The following is a 21,771-nucleotide window of genomic DNA, read 5'->3' as shown; positions in this document are numbered from 1 at the left end:
AAAAGTATCTAGGTACAAAAGCTTAGGTACAAAGTAGTAAAAGAGAAACAAAATTTTAAAAGTTTAAACATTAAAGACCTTCATAGAATAAATAGAAAAATAAAGTAATAGTTAGCATTAAATAGTTACTACTAGTCAACATGGGCAAAAAACAGTTCAATCTGTCTAACCTAGGTGTCTGCAGAGTGAACACCACCTTAGTAAAGTTCCTGTTACATAACACTTTTTTTTTGTCTCCTGGTTGTTCTTCAAATGTAACGTGAGAAGAAAAGTAGTTACGAGGTTAAAAACTTTGAGATCTACAAGATCAATCCACTGATTTTGTTTTTATTTTATTTTAAAATAATTGTCCTAACTGCAGATGTTGGAGTTACTTCAATTGTCTTTTTAAAAAAAAAAAAAGGAAAGTAAAGTCAATTTGGAAAAATAAAATTTAACCCAGGGAATAGGTGAACAGCGCAGAATAAGCTAGCCATGCCTTGAGTGACTGGGGTAGAGACAATGGTGGTACATTGCTACGTGGGCCATTCCCATTTCTGAAAAACAGGAATGTTTAGCTTCATATGGCCATGATGAACATAGGGCTAGAGTTCCTACAAAGAAATTCTGTTATTTTTTTTCAAGCTAATAAAACTTAAGCAGGTATAATCATTCCTCCTTTCAGTAAGGGAGGAAAAGCTTTTAACCTTCCCTGAGGAGTCTGGTAAGAGAAGTTAGGTTCCAAAGCCTCAATGAAGAAATAGTAGAATTCCTGTAGAACCATTTTCCAACATTGTGGATTGCTGAAATGTTTAGATTATAGAAATTTAATCAGCGTGATGGTGAATCTGTTCCCAGTTTGCAGCAATTTTAAAGACGTTAGCTGAATTCTACAAATTTGGAGACAACTTAAGTCATGTTATCAGGACAGACTGGCATGTTCTTAAGATCTGAAGCAATCCAGAAGAGATTACTGATGGAATGAAAACTAGACTTAAAGTGTTGCAGTTCTAATGCAACCACCAGCCAAGGAAGCTCAATAGGGAGCTTGTGTATGCTGAGACCAACATGTCACCTGTGTCATCAGGTGTGGAGAAACCAATCATACAGCAACAAATTGCTGATGTGAAGAAGCTGTATGTAGAAACTGCTGCAAGGAAAGATGTATTGAATGGGTGTGCTTTGGGTAAAAAGTACAGAATCTGAGGAGTGAAGAGAAGTTGCACTGAACAAAAAGGGCATTAAGAAAAGGCCAGACTCTCAGCCTGAGAGGAAATATTATTAAATGTTACTGACTCTAACCAATACTGGGTTACTCCTTTTACTGAATGGCAAAGCAGTAAGAATGGAGGTGGATGCCAGAGTGGCAGTTTCACTGATACCCGAAAATAAATCAAAAGTAGTTGAACCATAATGCCCTGTGACCCTCAAATATTACTAAGAATGTACATGGCTGAAGTGGTGCCTTTTTTTTTTAAAAAGGGGTTGAATCAATGTATATGTTCAGTTGTAGGGTCAGTCTGAGGATTTGTCCTTTTCGCATTGTTGAAAACTTTTTACAGGTCTATTGAGAAGAATGTGGTTGGAGAAAATCAAACACCACTGGGCTGGGATTGATCTATCTCAAATTCTAAAGAAACATGCCATTGTATTCGATGGGGATGTGGGAAGCTTGGAAATTTTTTTTTTTTTTTTTTCAAAATGAAAATCTAAGACAAGAATCAGGCAAAAATTTGCAAGGCTAGATCAGTGCTTTGTCAAGCCAAAGTTCAAGGCCGTATTGGAGAGACTGGCCAAGATGGGAGACCTTGAACCCATAAATGTGTGAGTGGTCAAAGCTATCGTACCAGTGATGAAGAAAGATCAGGACATATCTGCAGTGATTTTAAGGTCTGGTACTATGAGTTGAACAGTATCCTTTTTTGTTTTTTAATTGATGACCTATTGTTGGACTAGCTAGAGATCAATATTTTAGTAACATGACCTCAGTCAAGCTATCTCCAGACAAACGTAGATCCTGGCTCTTAGAAGTACTTGATAACTGGAGTGCATAACCAGCTATTCAAATATAAGAGACTTCCACGTGGAATCCCATTTGTACCTACATCATTCCAGTGTCTTATGGATCAGATTTTAAGTTGATTTGGAAAAGGTCCTTTTTTTTACTGTGATGAAATTTTAATCGCTGATAGAAACAAAAAAAAAGCACAGTGACAATTTTAGATGGGGTTTTTTATATTTATGTATTTATGGAATGAGGCCATCACTGGCTTGCCAGCATTTATTGCCTGTCCTTTGAGATGATGGTGGTGAGCTGCTACCTTGAGCTACTACAAGCCATGTGTTTATAGGCTGACCCATAATTTCAGGGGGAAGGGAATTCCAGGATTTTGATCCACAACAGATTATACTTCCAAGTTAAGATAGTGTCTAGTTTGGAGGGAAACTCCTAAGTGCGGATGTTTCCATGTATGTGCTCCTATGAGATGGAAGTGGCCATGGGTTTGGAAGGTGCTGTCTAAGAATCTTTGCAGAAATTAACCAGTGCATCTTGTAGGTAGTACACACTGCTGGAACCGAGCACTGGTCATAAAGGGAGTGGATGTGGTGCCAAACAAGTGGCTGCTTTGATCTAGAGCGTAGTTGGAGCAGCACCCATCCAGGCAAGTGGGGATTATACCATCACACTTCTGACTTGTGCCTTTTTAGGTGGTTGGTAGACTTTGGACAGTCAGGGGGTGAGTTACTTGTAACAGTATTCCTAGCCTTTGACCTGCTCTTGTATCTCCCGTGTTTGTGGCAAGTTCAGTTGAGTTTCTGGTCAATGGTAACTCTGAGGATATTGAGAGTAAGGGATTTGGTAATGGTAGCACTGTCTAATCTCAAGGGACAGTTGTCCCATATTGGCAATGGTCTTTGCCTTGCACTTGGTGTGAAAGTTGTTACTTGTGAGCCCAAATCTGGATATTACCCAGATCTTGTTGCATTTGAACATAGACTGCTTCAGTATCTGAGGAGTTGTGGACAATGTGCGATCATCAGTAAACATCCCCACTTCTGACCTTTTATGATGGACTGAAGTTGCTGCGGCCTATGACTCTTCTGTGAGAAGTCATGCAACTTCTGAAGCTGAGATGACTGACCTCAAACAACAACAACTGTCTGTGTTATGTATGACTCCAGCTAGTGGAGAGTTTGCCCCCTGATTCCCATTGATTCCAGTTTATCTGGGGCTCCTGATACCTTTACTTGGTCAAATGCAGCCTTTACGTCAAGAGTTGTCATTCTCTCCTCACTTTTGGAGTTCATGGTGTTTGTGGCATATTTGAAGAGGCTGTAATACGGTCAGGAGCGAGTGCCCCTGACGCAACTCAAACTAGGCATCGTTGAGCAGGTTCTTGCTAAGCACATGCTGCTTGCTAGCACTGTTGGTGACCCCCTCTATTACTGCTGATGATCGCAAGCCGACTGGGGTGGTTGGATTTGTCCTGGCTTTTGTGTGCAGGACATACCCAGGCAATTTTTCATATCATTGGATTCCACATCTGGCATCCACAGATGTCAGTGTTGTGACTGTACTGGAAGAGCTTGGGTAGGAGAGCAGCAAGTGCAGAAGTACAAGACTTAAGCACAATTGCCAGAATGTTGTCAGGGCCCATGGCCTTTGCAATACCCAGTGCCTCTAACCATTTCTCCGATGACTCAATCAAATTGTTTGAAGACTGGCATCAGGTAATGCTTGGTACCACCTGGATGAGGCTGTGATGGATCATCCACTTGGCAGTTCTGGAGATGGCTGTGAATGCTTCATCCTTGTCTTTTGCACTGATGTGCTGGGCTCCTCCATCATTGAGAATTGGGATATTTGTGGAACTGTTTTTTAATTGTTCTGGATGTGGCAGGACTGCAGAGCTTAGATTTGATGCATTGGTTGTGGAGCCACTTGCCTCCTTTCTAAAACTTACAAACCCACTGACTCCTATAGCTACCTGGACTGTACATCCTCACACCCCACTTCCTTTACCTACAATACAAGGATATCAGGGATAATACGTAGATTGTGACCATTGTACTAATGCTCACACCTAGTCTCTCACATGAGTGTCCAATCCCATTAGAACATTCCAATAGAGTTGAAACTGGGTCTCTAAACCCCTGTACTTTTGTTTGTGTTTTCTGCCTGTTGGGGAAGTACACAAGGCTGCAGTTTAGGACATCAACAGCAAGCCATCACATTGTAGTTTAAGAGTCATCAGACCCTTGTTATCCTTGGACTGTGACCTCCTGGAAACTTTGGTCTACTTCAAGTTTCTTGACTCTTCTTTTAGGTGATACATTCTATCAGTCAATCTCTTTTCAAACAGGATTTGAAACACTAACTTTGCTTTCAAATGTTGCCAGATCTGTCATGTTACTCCTGCAATTTCTGGTATTGTCATGAACCACTGGTTTGAGAGTCGTTGCAAATTTGAAAAAGTTCAATTGAAGCACCAAATTGTCTAGTTCTGCCTAGTTTGGATTAAGAGTATGTACACCATATTTGCCTCCTTTTGGGAAGAAAGTAACTTGTTGTAAACTTTTTTTTTAAACCAATGGCGTAAAGTGAATATGAATTGCTAACTCCATTCAGTAAGTATACTCTACCCCTCTTCAATTTCCTTCCTTCTCAAACAAACACAAAGACAGACAAGACATGGATATGAAGGATGGAAAAAGGGGAAAAAAAAAACAGCAAAACAATTTGATAGCCCTAATCTGGACCACAGGATTCAATGTGTTTCTTTTCTAACTTCTTCCTTTCAATTCTTTCTTTGACAAAAGGTTGTACACCAAAGTTCAGTATTCACTCACTTATTGAGAATTTGTCTCTCCAGTGTCAGTGTAGATGTTTCTTCCCCCTCCCTGCTTCCGCCCCACCCCCCACCCTTAATGGCAGGTTTGCAGGAAAAAAAGAGGAACCAGCTAGCTGTTTTTGAAGACTTGCATGGAAGTAAAAAAAAAAAAAGAGCATGAGATTTTGATGCTTTCTCTTTGCAGGCTAGATGTCTCGGGTGCACTGCCTTCCCACAAGCAATAGTCACCACTTGGTCAGTAGCCAATCAAAACATCAAGAAATTGTCTTCCTACTTCAGAACCCATCGCCTCTGGTGTCTGCTTTTTGCTTGTACAATTCTCAACATGCTCAAATAAATATTACTTTTTAAAGTTGCTGCCATCATTTATACCATCTCCTTCCTCTAGACCACAGTCTGAAAATAAAGATAATAAAAACACTTGGTCATCACACCTATTTATGCATAATTAATCTAAATGTTTTTAGACACTTTTTTTATTAAGCTGAAACATTATGTTTGTAGAAGCCATAGTACTAGTTTCTGAAGTCTTTTACTTTTTTTTTGATCACTCAGTGAAGTTTGACTCTGACATGATTCTGAATCTCTTGTGTGGTGTTGCAAAGTTTTTAAAGCAATTGCTCCCTTTATTTTGGCACCCAAATAACATGTCTTATTCCTTTTAGTTCAAAGGATTTTCAAGTGACACTGCAAATTTCTTGTTTACCCAAGTTCTTGTGTGCCTGAGAGACAATAGTCTACTCTACTCTTGCAACCATCTTAGTCAAAGACTTACAGCACAGAAGAAGTCTGTTCAGCCCATTGAGTTTGTGCCAGTCAAAAACAACTCTCTCTAACTATCCTAATTGCATTTTCCAACTCTTGATCCATAGCTTTATGTACCCCCATGTCACAATGCTACTTCAATATTATGAGGGTTTCTGTCTTTACCACCTTTTTTTAAGGCAGTGAGTTCCATATCCCTATGATTCTGTGGTGAAGAAAAAGATTTCCTCCTGTCCCCTCTGAACCCCCTGCCCCTTATCCTAAATCTATGTCTCTGGCCATTGATCTCTTTACCAAGGGGGAAGGTTTTTTTCCTGTCTGCCATATCTACGACCCTCCTAGTTTTGACATGTCAAGCACCTTTTTGTTTTCTTTCTCCACCATTTTCCACCCCCCCCCCCCCCCCCCCCCACTCCAAGTTTCCCCTATTCCAAGGGAAACAACCCTAGCCTATCCAAACTGTATTCAAAACTAAAACTCTCCACCACCACCACCACCACCACCCCCACCCCCACCCCCCGGCACCATCCTAGTAAATCTCCTCTGTACCTTCCCTAGTGCTACCATATTCCTGCTATAACATGGATTTAAGAACCACATAGGGCTTAACCAACATTTTATCCCTGCTCTTAATCCCTATGCCTCAACTAATAAAAGCAAGTATCCATATGCCTGCTTGAGATACATCAGTCCCTCAAGGTAGTGGGACAGGGTATATGCACCAAAGTCCCTCTGATCCTTGGTAGCTTCTCAGGATCCTACTGTTTATCACTTATTCCCTTACTTTGTTTGTTCTGTTCAGTACATCAGTTCACAATTATCTGAACAAAGAAAGTTACAGCACAGGAACAGGCCCTTCAGCCCTCCAAGCTTGCACCAATCCAGATCTTCTATCTAAACCTGTCACCTATTTTGTAAGGATCTGTATCCCTCTGCTCCCTGCCCATTCATGTATCTAGACAGATACATCTTAAATGATGCTATCGTGCACGCCTCTACCACCTCCGCTGGCAAAGTGTTCCAGGCACCCACCACCCTCTGCATAAAGAACTTTCCACACGTATCTCCCTTAAACTTTTCCGCTCTCACCTTGAAGTCACGACTCCCTAATAATTTAGTCCCCCACTCTGGGTTGGGGGTGGTGCGTGGGTGGAAAGCTTCTTGCTATCCACCCTGTCCATACCTCATGATTGTGTAGACCTCAATCAGGTCCCCCCTCAACCTCCGTCTTTCTAATTTAAATAATCCTAATCTACTGAACCTCTCTTCATAGCTAGTGCCCTCCGTACTAGGCAACGTCCTGGTGAACCTCCTCTACACCCTCTCCAAAGCATCCACATCCTTTTGGTAATGTGGCGACCAGAACTGTTCCAAATGTGGTCGAACCAAAGTCCTATACAACTGTCACATGACCTGCCAACTCTTGTACTCAATACCCTGTCCGATGAATGAAAGCATGCCGTATGCCGCCTTGACCACTATCGACCTGCATTGCCACTTTCAGGGTACAATGGACCTGAACACCCAAATCGCTCCATCAAATTTCCCCAGGGCTTTCCATTTACCCTATAGTTTGCGCTTGAATTGGATCTTCCAAAATGCATCACCTCGCATTTGCCTGGATTGAACTCCATCTGCCATTTCTCCGCCCAACTCTCCAGTCTATCTATATTCTGCTGCATTCTCTGACAGTCCCCTTCACTATCTGCTACTCCACCAATCTTAGTGTCATCTGCAAACTTGCTAATCAGACTATCCATACCTTCCTCCAGATCACTTATGTATATCACAAACAACAGTGGTCCCAACACGGATCCCTGTGGAACACCACTGGTCACAGTTCTCCATTTTGAGAAACTCCCTTCCATTACAACTGTCTCCTGTTGCCCAGCCAGTTCTCTATCCATCTAGCTAGTACACCCTGGACCCCGTGTGACTTCACTTTCTCCATCAGCCTACCATGGGGAACCTTATCAAATGCCTTACTGAAGTCCATGTATATGACATCTACAGCCCTTCCCTCATCTATCAACTTTGTCACTTCCTCAAAGAATTTGGTTTATATAATTTGGTTTAAATTTCATTTATCATTAATCAATCCATCTGAATAGCTTATCTGCATCCTTCTGTAATCTGTCGTCCTCGCTGTTTGTTTATTATTCCACCAATTTTTGTATTTTTGATCAACCCTCTTGCGTTCAAATCATAAATATGTATACAAACCACAAACAGCAACGGCCCCAACACTGACCCCTGCAGGCTTCCAGTCAGAAAAACACGCCTCAACGTTATCCTCTGCTTCCTGCCACTCAGCCAATTCTAGACCCAATTTGCCAAATTTCCTTAACTTTCCTGTCAGTCTTCCAATCAGGACCTTATTAAAAGCTTGCTGAAGTCTCTATATACTACAGCAAAAGCCTTGTGTCTAAACATGTAGTCACCTCTTTGAACAAGTCAATCAAGTTGACCAGAAATGACATCCTGTTAACAAAACCATGCTGACTGTTCCTGATTTACTCCCTGCTTCTCCAAGTGCAGATTAATTCTGTTCCTCTGAATTACTTCCACTAGTTTCCCCATCACCCAAGTTAAACAGACTTGCCTGTAAATTCCTGATTTTGTTTTTTTAAAACCCTTGCTCCCTTCTTGAATAACAGTGCCGTATTGGCTGTCCTCCTGCTCCTCTTTTGTGTCTGGAGAGGTATTGAATATTCTTGCAAGCATCCCTGCTATTTCCTCCCTTGCCTCACTCAATAACCTGGGATATATTTAATCTAGCCCTGGAAGTTTATCTACTTTGAAACCTGCCAGACCACTCAGAACTTCCTTTCTGTCTTTGCTATTTTATTTTTACTGTATCACAGATCTTTTCCCCCAGATTTCTATACCTGTATTATCCCTCTCACTAATGAACATCAACACTACGAACCAGACCTAAATCCTCTGACTGTACAGAAATTGCCACTGATTCTTAATGGGTCTTACTTTTTCCTAGTTATGTTTTTTTTTACCCTTTTCTAGATAATTTGGGATTTTCCTTCTGTTTTCCTTTTATCCTCTCCCTTTTAGCTCTCCATGATGCTGGTGTTGGACTGGGGTGGACAAAAATCAGAAGTCACACGACACCAGGTTATAGTTGGACAGGTTTATTTGAAATCACAAGCTTTCAGAGCCCTGCTCCTCCTTCAGCGTTCCAAAAGCTTGTGATTTCAAATAAACCTCTCGGACTATAACCTGGTGTCTTGTGACTTCTGACTTTTTGCTCTCCTAATTTCCTTTCTGTGTACCCTTACACATTTTATACACTTCAAGGTTTTGAGACCTTGATGTCTGACGTAAGCCTCTCTTGTTCTGTCTATTGAATTGGTATACCCCTCAATATGCAGTGTTCTCTGGATTTGTTGGCCTTGTCTTTATTGGAATATATTGGCTGTGTACGCTCCCTATTTACCTCTTGTACATGCCCCACTGCTCTGACACTGATTTAGTTAAACAAATCTGCTGCCAGTCCATTTCAGCTATCTTGTTCTGTATTTCAGCTCCCTTTTTCAATCCTGCACCTTGGAGCTAAGTCATTAGATAGAGAAGAGCGTTACCAAACCCCCCCACCCTCCCAGTGTGACCTCCTGTGCTGTCTGCCTGTTGCACTGTTTCAGTGAAGTTCAATGCAAGCTCAAGGAACATCACCTTGTCTTTTAACGTTTAGCACTGTACAACCTCCTGGACTCAGCACTTGAGTTCAGCAACTTTAGATCATAACCTCTGCCTCCATCTTACTTTATTTTTTTTCTTGGTACCCTTTTGTTTTGCTGTGCCTCTTCATCTCATTTCTTCCTTTTAACATTTCATGTTGCATTCAAATAGTGGTAATGTAGCAGTTCATGCATCATTTGGAAATTGACTCAATCCATTACCATTCTCTTTGGCTGTTAAATCACTACTTTTTAAAGTTTGATCTTCTCCTGGCTTACACGCTGTCATAGTGTTCCCTTATACTTCTCACCCTTTTCCCCCCCCTTTTAAAAACTCCTTAAATCTCTACTTACTCCCAACATAGAACATTTCTGCTACCAACATTCAGCCTCATTGAATCCTGCTGTTTAAACTACTGTCAATGCACATGAGAACAGGACAGAATGGCTTCTTACAGAATCAAAGAAGTGTTGCCATACAGAAAGATGCTATTCAACCCATCACATCTGCTGGCTTTCCAAATGAGCAATAGTTCTGGAACTATTTCCCATACCTTCCAATAACCTTGCCAATTCTTCCTTTTTCAAATCATCTAATTCCCTCTTGAAAATCTTGCTTGACCCTCTGTCTCCTCCTTGTTCTCAGGCATTACGTTCCATATCCTAACTAATTGCATGAAAATGTTTTCCTCATTGCCATTGCAGTTTTGAAATCACTTTGTCAACAATGCTTTTGCTGTTGAGAGAAGTTTGCTTTTTGTTTCCCCATTTGTCCAGACTACTCATGATTTTATCAAATAGCCTTTTAATGTCCTTCAAGGACAATAGTCCCAAATGATACAATGTTTCTCATCTGTGGCTGTTTCCTGCACCCTTTTACAGCTTTCCTAAAGTGTGGCATACAGAACTGGTCACAGCATTTTGGCCGAAACTCAACCAGTTTCATTTGAGTTCAAGAAACTTCCTGCACTATACTCTACTCTAAGCTTTTATTAATGAAGATAAAGATATTGTATGCTTAATTAACTGCACTTCAGAAAATTCTGAAGAAGGGTCTAGGCCTGAAACGTCAGCTTTCCTGCTCCTCTGATGCTGCTTGGCCTGCTGTGTTCATCCAGATCTACACCTTGTTATCTCTTGTTTAAGCTCTCGATGGTTTTATTTTTGTATTAACTCGTGTTGAAAGCTAAGATTTTCCTTGCCCTCCTACTATTCCACCCCCTCCAAACTCTCTTATGCTGTTGCAGTTTTTACCTTTCTTCATGAGGAAACCCAGATCCCTCTATGCTAAAACATCTTGGAAACTAATGAGGAAACATGCCTAGCTACTGTCAGCCTGTTCACAAAAGTAAGATAGGCTGGTTACTGGCCTGGTTGAGCCTCTCAGTCTAACCTTTATCATCAGCGAAGTGATGAAAGGAGTCATTGACAGTGCTATTAAGTGGTACTTTCAAAGGAATGATTCCTCCTGCTAATTTGGATTAATATGTTTAGTTTAGTTATACAGACATGTTTTTACACTATGAAATACACTACTGAACTTTAATCAGCTCAAGTGAAGAGTTTCTTATCCCAAAGGGATAAAAATGCAGAATTTTGAGCAAAGCGTACAGTGATTTGAGCTATTTAGCCAGCTGTTTCAAATATTTAGCCAAGGCACAATGGGCTGAATGGCTTGTTTTGCCTTTCTATATAAAATATGATGATGCTGCAGACTAAGATGTAGGTAAACAATAGGCTGTGGATAGAATCAGCTGCTGAAGTTGGTTTGGTTTTCTCTTTGCTGGGAAAGAGGTGGCTCTATGTCTTGCTACCTTGTACCCAATATTCTATTTTGAAGGTGACTTTGTCCCTGAAACCTGGCTATATTTGTATTCCAGCTTGTAGTGCCTATGCATCATGCTGCTTTGGGCATCTGTAGGGAAATTCATGATTTCCATAAATTTCCAGGTAAATAATCCTGTTTTAATAATATTTGAAATATTTTTGCCTTTTTCTTTCCATTGCTGTTATTTTGTTGGCTGCTTTTTTTTTTGTTAATTTAATCTTTCTTTTTGCTGTGCTTGACGGATTTGTTTTGTCTTCTGACAGAATCTGTTTATGTGCGCAGATGACAGATTGCTCTGTTACAGCTGGGTTATTCTAGTATTGGGACCCCAGGGAGAGGAAGAGTTGGGGCAGCATTTCTGCCTGAGTTGAGAGCATATTCTGAAACAGATGCAACTCTCTCCTTAAGAATTTTTATCTCTGTTGCAAGCATTTGTGTTACAATTTGCTGAGCGAAGTCACAGCACTTTTAAAAGTACACATGACATTGTGAAACACCGTCCAATTGTGCAAAAAACGCTAGTTATGGATTTTGTTCGTCAAAAGGATTGAATGCTATACTATATTCATCACATTATGGGAACCGCTCTGAAGCATGTTTGCACATGATTTCAAAAATAACTACCTGTACCTCTAGCACACATGTCTACATTTATTTAGGATTGAAATCCCTTCCTATACCATTTTCAAGCATCTTCAAAAACAAATGGCAAACTTTAAATTTGAAGGAATGTTGTGTGTAATATCTGTAATACTTTGACACAATTTTCTCCTCTTCATACATCTCTACATTGCAAGCTTTATCTTTGTTGCCATGGTGATTGTTTCCTCATTCCTTTTGAAGCCCCAGGATAATGATACCCGGCATGCTGCTCCTCTTCTCTCCCAGCACAGCACAATGTTCAGCTTTTACTTAACAGTGGAACACATCCCTCATCATCTCTCTCTTCATCTGCTGTACTCTTAAGGTCTTTAAAAATAGATTTCACTGACCCTCTATTGTTTTTTGATTTTACTTCTTAATACCACACCAATTCTGTTTTATATATTAAAGTTTAAAAGTTTATTACACCAGCATGAAAAGTGTGGGATGTGATATTCCATACTGTTTGGTGCTAGGACCACTGTCTGTAATGTTATATAAATGATTTACAATCTAATTGCCAAATTTGCAAACAAAACCAAATACATGGAAGACTTTGACGGATATAAAAATCCATTAGTAAATTTACAGAATGGTACTAACCTATCCAGGGAGTTTTCAATATAATGTTATAATCCCAACTGACTGTATTAGAAAGCAAGCCCTATTCCAGAATGAAAACTGACATGATAGATGTTGTATTTTGTTCAGTTGGTTAACAGTGATCAGTCACTGGGACATTCCAAATGGATGCAGATTTTCCTTAACTTTTTTTTCACATAAATAGAAAATCAAAACAAGCTATCTAAATATAAAATGACTCTTTAAATGATATCACAACATCATAAAATAAAGTTTCAACCTCTGTCCTGATATGATCCATTATAGAGACTATCCAGAGAAATTACACCCCTATCTGAACTACTCAACTGACTCCTGCCATTTCCTTGCTGTGGACTAGAGACCATTTTGAGCCTTTTTCCAAATCTGCAGATATGTGCTTAAACTTTCTCAGCTCTAATAACCTGCAAATTTCTAACCAACTTTTCTGCTGAGATGACTGGTCCCTGAATTCTCCCAGGACAAACTGGCCTCTAAATTCAGCGCTGGTTTTCCTTTCTGAACTGAACTGAAAACAAAACTGCCTGTTGTAAACCAACAGTGAAAACTCCTTTCCACTAACATCACAGGAGTTTACAGTCACCTGCTTTCTCATACCTATGAAGATGCTCCATTCTTGTGGAAGGAATATGAAGGTGTTGAGAAAAATGAGATGGTGCAGCAGAGGGATCCAAGGGTCCAGATGTGAAAATCGCTAAAAGTAGCAATGTAGATTAATATGGCCAATTAATTTTAAATAAAAAAGCTAAGTGCATTTATTTGATTCAATGACCTCCTCTAATCCTCTGATTTGGAAGAAATGTCATTTGTTACCAGTAGGATAGGATTGGAAAAGCAGAGCAATTCTGTTCAGCTTGCGTGGAATGCTCTGGTGCTGGTGTACATATGAGATAGAGGCACTAAGGAAAATGCAATTAAGATTTCCAGGGAGGACACCAGAGCAGATGTTATATTCCTTAGCAAAAGACTGTTCAGCCTGGAATTGTTTTCTCTAGCAAAGAGAAGACTGAGGGTGAGTGGTGCTTTTGAAAGGATTTGCTAGAGTAGATGTAAAGAAGATTCTCCTTTTTTTTGCAGAGACCAAAACTAGTATCACAAATAATCGCCTCCACGCAGAATGCTGAAGAATTGTTGAACTCATGACTCGGGCAGTTAAGGTGAAGGAGTAAACACAGTAGACCAGAAGGAATATCTGGTCTTCTGCAATGGGATTCGATGAAGAAGGGTTGGGAATAACTTGAACGATTTTAAAGACTAACCTGGATGAGATTTTATATAGTTAATACCATATAATCAGTTAAATTACAAAATAAACACTAGTCAGATTTCACCTAATTTACACAAACTAGTGCTAATGCTTATAAATGGTAATGCGGTTTTCCAAGTGTCTTGAGTATCTCTAAGTTTCCCTGTCATCTCCTTTCGCATCACTTCTCACTCACCTTGCCTCTGAGAACCAACTCCAAGGTTCTGGATTTTTTAAACTAAACTACTGACCACTCAATTTCATGGTCCCCGTGTTAGCTGATGTCATTAACAGTTCTTTCTCAGGATCTGGTCCCCTCCTATTTTTAATTTTCTGTCAGCCACCTGCTCGTTGACCACTCCATTCTTGCAAACTACTGCCTGACACCATCCGCCCTTTCTGGTCATGTCTTCTCATCTGATTATGTGTCCGTCTTTCCCAGAACACCATGTTAGGTTTTATCACTGTGTAATATATTATTACTTCCATTTTTTGCATAGAGGGAGAAATCTTGAAAAAGGATAGTGTGTCAGCTGAAGGGACAACATTGGAAGCTCTGCTACGTGGGGAGGCACTGGAGAAAAGAAATGACTCAAAAGACGATGAAGCCTACAGTGAAATTCAGGTCAGTCGTTTCTTCTTTATTTTAGCTGATGACCCAGCTGATTTCTACAAGGAGGGTGACTGATTTTTGTAGCTGAAGATATCAGCATGAAATTGGTCTCTTTTCATCAAACTAGTTACAAAAAACCTTGAATTTTGTTTTTGGGTTCTTACTTTGTTTTCCGTTGGCATGGTAAGTCTCCCAACGAGCCTTGTTTGACTGTTAGTTGCATTTATAGGCAGTTTAATGTATGGCATTAATCGGTGATTTCCTTGACCTGCCTAACCCCTTATCCCCTTGACACCGTCCAGCCTGTATGACACTACTATCTATCCTGTGTCCTAATTATTCTACAGCTAGCTGATTAGATTCTCTCAGCTTTTAGCCCACAATCCCAAAATATGAACATCCAGTTAAAATCTGAGGGGATGTAGCCTTCTGCTGTATGGCTCATTGAACTGCCTCTGACTGACATCATGATACAACACTTGCTCGCTTTCTTCAGGAACCTGACAAAGCTGCAGCATGCTATTTGGAAATTTGACCTCCATGACAGCTCTTCATTGCTTTCAACTAGCACACCCATCCATCCCCCACTATGCCCCATGCATTGCATAGGGTCGTGCAATAGATCTCTTCTAAGTTCTCATACATTTCATCAAAAATCACAGTTGAGAGCTGAATATGCCTGGCCTTGTTCTATATTTCTCAAATGTAATATGACTGATCAGCAAATCAACGTCATTTTCCACTTAGGAATGTAGCACTCGATCCAATTTTCAGCATTTTAATAAAATAAACTCCACAAACCCAAATGTAATTATTCAAATTGTATCCAGACTAGATATGGATTTTCCGTTCTAACATTATATGGTTGTAGATGACGTGCAGCTTTCAAGAAAGGAAGCTCAAAACTTTTTAATGTTTATGGCACACTGAGTTTGAGCAAACGAGTGCAGCATTCCCCTCAAGGGCCAAGGATGTTGGTGTTCATCAAGTTGGGGTGACTTCACCAGCAGGGCACATTCACAGGTTTGAAAACTGTCATGTTCTTAAGGAGTTTCTGTCTGGTGAGGTAGCTGGACTCGGGCAAACAGTTGGATGCACAAATCTCCACTCCAAGGACACTTACGAGAACAACATGAAAAGTCTTGATCGTGGATTCTGGAACTTGGGAGACACTTAGTGATGACAGGAAACTGGCAACATCACTTGGTGTCATTGCAGTGACAATCAGAAGCTTGAAAGCAAACACCAACACCAAAAACAACAACCAACAACACCCAGTCACCACTTCATATGTGGCACTTGTGGCAGAATCTACCTCTTACGATTGGGCCTCTTTAGCCATCAGCTAAAGTGAACCACATTAAGCAACCAATTCCCTGTGGATCTGATTGCTGCAAGTCATTTTACCCAGATAAAAGGATGCCAGTGAAGATTGCATTCACGTCTTTCAGTGCTTTTTACGTATGTATGTACTTTTTTTTTTTTTAAATTCTGAATTTTCGACCACCCTAACTACAAGTTGGTTTTACAATGTTATGTCACGGGTGATTTTATTCTTATTCCATCCATTGCCAACAGAGCAGTTTATTTTTCTAACCACACATTAGCTACATCTTTGTGCAGATAACCTGAATTATATATCTGGAGAAGAAATTCCTTCTCTCAGTAGAGCAGTTGGAACAAATTATGTTGATTCTTGGGTTACCATGTTCCTTTTTTCCTTTAGTGAGCAAACTCTCTTTACAACCCCTAATCTTTAAAGGCTTCTGGGATTTTGCTTCAATGCCTTTTGTAACTTCCATCTGAAATTCTGTTTAGTCTGTGAGTCACATGTTGATGTTTAGAAGAATTTGTTGGGCTCAGTTTATGAAAGTAATAACAACAGGTTCTCTGCACAATATCCACGGTATGATTGACAGCCACTGCTTTTTAGAATTTTTTTAATGTACCAAAGTTAAACATGCTGCATCTTCTACCATGCATGTCTCTCCAGTTCTACACTGTTTTTATAAGTGCTATTTATTTAATGTAGCTTTAACAGAAGCTATCTGTTCAGTTTGGCTGGGAAGTCTTTGATTATCATCTGTAAGTGTTAAAATTTGCTTCCATGAGATGACTTCCTGCAGGAAATTCAATACGTTAAGTCCAAATATGATTAAGACTTCCCTTTTTAAATAAAAGGGCTTATCAATGTTGACTATGTTGTGACAATACTATGGCTTTAAGAAGTATATTTTATCCTGGGGTTTTCTTTATATGAAGAAAGCTTGAGAGAGAGATACCGAGCAGTCTACTCGGAGCCACTGGAGTAAACAGTTTGTGAGGCCTTGGGATTTTTATTAAAAGTTGGAACAATAGAAACAGTTTGAATTGGTCGGGTTAGGTTCCCACAGAACTAGGACTTTTAGTTTTAGTTTTTCAGTAGCAGTTGCTGGGTTTGGAAGCTGCAGTAAATCTCTCCCTGCAACTCTGAGTTTTCTCGATTGTTTTTTTTACTTCCTAGACTGGAGAATCATCTGTGATGGTCTGTATTACTGAAATTGCCTTTTGCCAAGGTTTTGTTTTTATGGGATGTTACTGTATTGGAACAGTTAAATAATCTATTATTATGTTAAGTTTTCCAATAGAGTTATTCCAAGTTCTTTGTTTTGTTGTATTTTAACTATAGTGTATGAATAAGATGTGTATTGCTGTAGTCTAGTAGTTTGACCAATCGAATTGTATCCAAAATCCAGTGCCTGACACTTTCCTTTAAAATAAGAAAAAGTTAGGATCTAGGCTATCTTATTTTATTTTGAGTAGGTTTGGTCTGGTCCATAACAACAATGTACATTTTTAATAAATTGCTTAAACAGACCTCATATTTAAGCGAACTGAAACCATAAAACACAGAAGTAGGCCATTCAGCCCATAGAGTCTGCTCTGCCATTCGATGAGATCATGGCTCAACTGATGGTCCTTAATACCAGTATTCTGCCTTTTTCCCCTTAATCCTTGATTCCCTTACTGATTAAAAATCTGGCTATCTCAGCCTTGAATATACTTATTGTGACAGAATTCTGAGAGAAGAAATTCCTCCTCCTCTCTGTCTTAAATATATAACTGCTTATTCTGATATTATTCTCTTTGGCCCTAGTCTCTGCCGCAAAGGGAACCAACCTTTCTCTATCTACTCTGTCAAGTGCTTGAAAGAATCATGTATGTTTCAATAAGGTATGTTTCAATTCTTCTAAATTCCCAATGATTACAGGCCCAACCTACTGAAGCTCTCGTCATATGACAGTCCCTCCATACCTAGTATCAGCCTAGTGAAACTACTCTGGACTGCCTCCAATGCCAGTATATATCATCTTTGATAAGGAGCCACAACTGGTTTAAAAGTATTCCAGCTTTGGTCTGACGAGTGCCTGATTATGTGATGATTTCTGTGGCTTCCCAACTACTTCTAGTCAAAAGTGATAATAGGAACTGCTGATGCTGGAGTCTGAGATAACAAGGTGTGGAGCTGAATGAACACAGCAGGCCAGGCAGCATTAGAGGAGCAGGAACACTGATGCTTCAGGTCTGGACCCTTCTTCGGAAAGGGGGCTCTGAAATAAATAGAGAAGGGGAGGTGATGATAGAAGGTGGATAGTGGAGCAGATAGGTGGAGAGAAGACGAACAGGTCAAGGAGGTGGGGATGAAGCAAGTAGGAGTGAGTGTAGGTAGGAAGTGGGGGTGGGGGTTGGTCAGTAAGGTGGGAGAGAAGATGGACAGGTCAAGGAGGCAGGGGTGAGCGGGAAGGCTGGTCTTGGGATGAGGTCGGGGGTGGGGACATTTTGAAGCTCATAAAGTCCACGTTGACACCATTGGGTTGTAGGGTTCCAAAGCGGAATATGAGGTGCTGTTCCTCCAGTTTTCGGGTGGCATCGTTGTGACCCTGGAGGAGGCCCAGGATGGACACGTCATCCAGGGAGTGGGAGGGGGAGTTGAAGTGGCTTTTGACTGGGAGGTGTTGTCATTTGTTGCGAACCGAGCGTAGGCGCTCCACAAAGCGGTCTCCGAGCCTCCACTTGGTCTCCCCGATGTAGAGGAGGCCACATTGGGGACAGCGGACACAACAGACCACGTTAGCAGATGTGCAGGTGAACATCTATTTAATGTGGAGGGTTTTCTTGGGGCCTGGGATGGAGGTGAGGTGGGAGGTGTAGGGGCAGGTGTAGCACCTCCTGCGGTTTGAGGGAAAGGTGCTGGGGTTGGTGGGGCTAGTGGGGAGTGTGGAGCGGCCAAGGGAGTCGTGGAAAGAGCGGTCCGTCCAGAAGGCAGATAAGGGTGGGGAGGGAAATATATCCTTCGTAGTGGGGTCAGATTGCAGGTGGCGGAGAATGATGCCACCCCTTTTGCCTGTAGGAAGTGGGAAGAGTTGAAGGAGAAGTTTTTAAGGGTAAGGATGAGTTTGGTTAGGCAGATAAGGGGGAACTGGACGGGCCTGTAGGAGAGGAAGAAGCGGAGGGCTTTTAGGCCATCTGCATGGGGAATGAAAGTATACAGGTATTGGACATCCATGGTGAAGATGAGATGTTGAGGGCCAGGGAATTGGAGGTGGAGGGCGTGGGTGGTGTCCTGGGATGGGCACCTTCATGGGCCCAAGCTATACCTGCCTCTTTGTAGAATATGTGGAACAATCCCTCTTCCGCAGCCACACTGGCACTATCCCCCGCCTCTTCCTCCATTACATCGATAACTGTATCGGCGCCGTCTTGTGTTCCCACGAAGAGCTCGAACAGTTCATCCACTTTACTAACGCCTTCCACCCAACCTTAAGTTCACCTGGACCATCTCTGATACCTCTCTCTCCTTCCTGGATCTCTGTCTCCATCTCTGGTAACCACCTGGAAACTGATATCTACTTCAAGCCCGTCGACTCCCACAGCTACCTAGACTACACCTCCTTTCACCCACCTTCGTGCAAGGATGCGATCCCCTATTGGCAATTCCTCTGCCTCCGCCACATCTGCTCCCAAGATGAGGTGTTCCACTCCCAGAAATCCCAGATGTCTTCGTTTTTCAAGGACTGCAATTTCCCCGTCCCGCAACCCCCCCCCCCCCCCAAAGTGTTTGAAAATGCCCTCGACCGCATCTCTTGCATTTCCTGCACCTCAGCCCTTACACCCCCACCCCGCAATAAAAACAAAGACAGAACTCCCCTCGTCCTTGCGTATCACCCCATTAATCTCCGGATTCAATGCATCATTCTCCACCACTTCTGCCACCTGCAATCTGACCCCACTATGAAGGATACACATCCCTCCCCACCCTTATCTGCCTTTTGGACGGACCGCTCTCTCCGCGACTCCCTCGTCTGCTCCACACTCCCCACCAGCCCCGGCACCTTTCCCTCCAACCGCAGGAGGTGCTACACCTCCCCCCTCACCTCCATTTCAGGCCCCAAGAAAACCTTCCACGTTAAACAGATGTTCCCCTGCACATCTGCTAATGTGGTCTGTTGTGTCCGCTGTCCCTGATGTGGCCTCCTCTACATTGGGGAGACCAAGTGGAGGCTCGGAGACCGCTTTGTGGAGCACCTACACTCGGTTCGCGACAAATGACAACTCCTCCCAGTCACGAACCACTCAACTCCTCCTCCTCCCACTCCCTGGACAACATGTCCATCCTGGGCCGCCTCCAGGGTCACTTTGATGCCACCCGAAAACTGGAGGAACAGCACCCCGTATTCCGCTTTGGAACCCTACAACCCAATGGCATCAATGTGGACTTTACGAGCTTCAAAATCTCCCCAACCCCGACCTCATCCCAAGATCAGCCCTCCCTCTCGTCCCTGCCTCCTTGACCTGCCCGTCTTATCTCCCACCTATCCGCTCCTCCCACCTCACTGACCAACCCCCATCCCAACTCCCTACCTATACTCATCTTTACTAGCTTCATCTGCGCCTCCTTGACCTGTCTGTCTTCTCTCCACCTATCTGCTCCACTATCCACCTCCTATCACCGCCTCCCCCTCTCTCTATTTATTTCAGAGCCCCCTTTCCCTCCCCCATTTCTGAAGAAGGGTCCAGACCCGAAACGTCAGCTTTCCTGCTCCTCTGATGCTGCCTGGCCTGCTGTGTTCAACCAGCTTCATACCTTGTTATCCCTACTTCTAGTCAAAAGATGCTCAGGACTGTAACCTGCACGATAGCCATGGGCCAATTTCTCAAAGAAAACAAAATATCCCCCAACTCCGTGATGTGGCTAGCACTGGAAATGATACCTTAAAAATCACAGGCACGTTTGCTGAAAACTACTAAAATTGTGCTGTGAGATTCTGGATGGTTGTAATAATTGCATTTTCTGTTGGTCCCGCAGAGAGTTTTAGACAATGAGGAAAACATAGAAGATTTGGAAGAAGAAGACTTGGAAGATGATATCCCAAAAAGGAAAAATAAACCCAGAGGACGGGTAAGCAGAGTTCCAGAAACAGGCGAATCAATAGAAGTAGACTTGGACTTCAGCTTTTCAATGCATAAAATAAGTATTTCTATATTTTTAAAAAGCAAAAGAACTGTGAATGCTGTAAATCAGAAAGTAAAATGGAACTTCTTGGAAATGCTCAGAGGGTCTGGCAGCATCTGTGGAGAGACATCAGAGTTAATGTTTCAGGTTGAGTGACCCCTCCTCAGACTTGACCCAAAAACTTAACTCTGATTTCTCTCGACAGATGCTGCCAGATTTGCTGAGCTTTTCTAGCAATTTGTTTTCATTTCTGTATATTTTTAATCAATTTTTCCTACATTTTTAATCACTTGCCATCTCTCCAAAATATTTTGAAAGAAGTTAATATGCTATTATTTCTTGCATCTTGTTGAAAATACCTAAGCTTGATTTGAATGCTATAAAATCAGTAAATCTGTCATTTTTTTTCCACAGTAAATTACTGTGATCTCTTAGATTTGTTCAGTTGTCCTGGCCGTGTGTACTCCTGGGGTTTTTCACACTGTTTAAATGCATGAAAATTTTTCCAAAAAAAAAACCTCTTTTATTTTTCTTTTTTTTTGAATTGGAAGGAAATGCTGTTTAAATTATTCAAATTTTCAAACGGAAAGAAAAACAAACCTCTATTTTCTGTTCAAACTGAACACCGAATTCACATTGCTATAACAGGTGCTGAAAATGCTGGAAATACTCACCAGGTCAGGCAACTGATGAAAGGCCATCAAGCTGAAATGTTTCTGCTCCTCAGATGCTTACAGACCCACTGATTTATTTCCAGCATTGTGTTGCAGAACCAACATCTATCTTTTAGTGAAAATACACTTTTTTTTGGAAAATGGTAAATGCCAGCCAAAATTCCCAAATTTGCATTAGTTTCACTGTTAGTTCTATCACTTGTCCATGCCAAACTGCCATGTTGGACTGTTCATGTATAAAAACATGTCCAACCTGTAACTGAGTCTTGTAATCTAAGACAACAAGGTGCAGGGCTGGATGAACACAGCAGGCCAAGCAGCATCATAGGAGCAGAGAGGCTGACGTTTCGGGCCTAGACCCTTCT

General features: G+C 41.5%; 1 protein-coding gene across 3 annotated transcripts in view; it reads left to right on the top strand.

The window, feature by feature from the left end:
* The window catches only part of dpf3 (double PHD fingers 3), a 98,684-nt gene that overhangs the window by 49,655 nt on the left and 27,258 nt on the right, over positions 1–21,771 (top strand). For all 3 annotated transcript variants that reach the window (XM_048600404.1, XM_048600403.1, XM_048600402.1), the window contains 2 exons: positions 14,127–14,251; positions 20,586–20,678. In XM_048600404.1, coding sequence (XP_048456361.1) covers positions 14,127–14,251; positions 20,586–20,678 — 218 coding nt within the window. The remainder of the gene's footprint in view (positions 1–14,126; positions 14,252–20,585; positions 20,679–21,771) is intronic.

This window comes from Rhincodon typus, chromosome 8, assembly GCF_021869965.1.
Source record: "Rhincodon typus isolate 14 chromosome 8, sRhiTyp1.1, whole genome shotgun sequence".
NCBI classification, from domain to species: domain Eukaryota; kingdom Metazoa; phylum Chordata; class Chondrichthyes; order Orectolobiformes; family Rhincodontidae; genus Rhincodon; species Rhincodon typus.
Note: the sequence above shows the minus strand (reverse complement) of the source record. Positions and strands in the feature narration are given on the sequence as shown.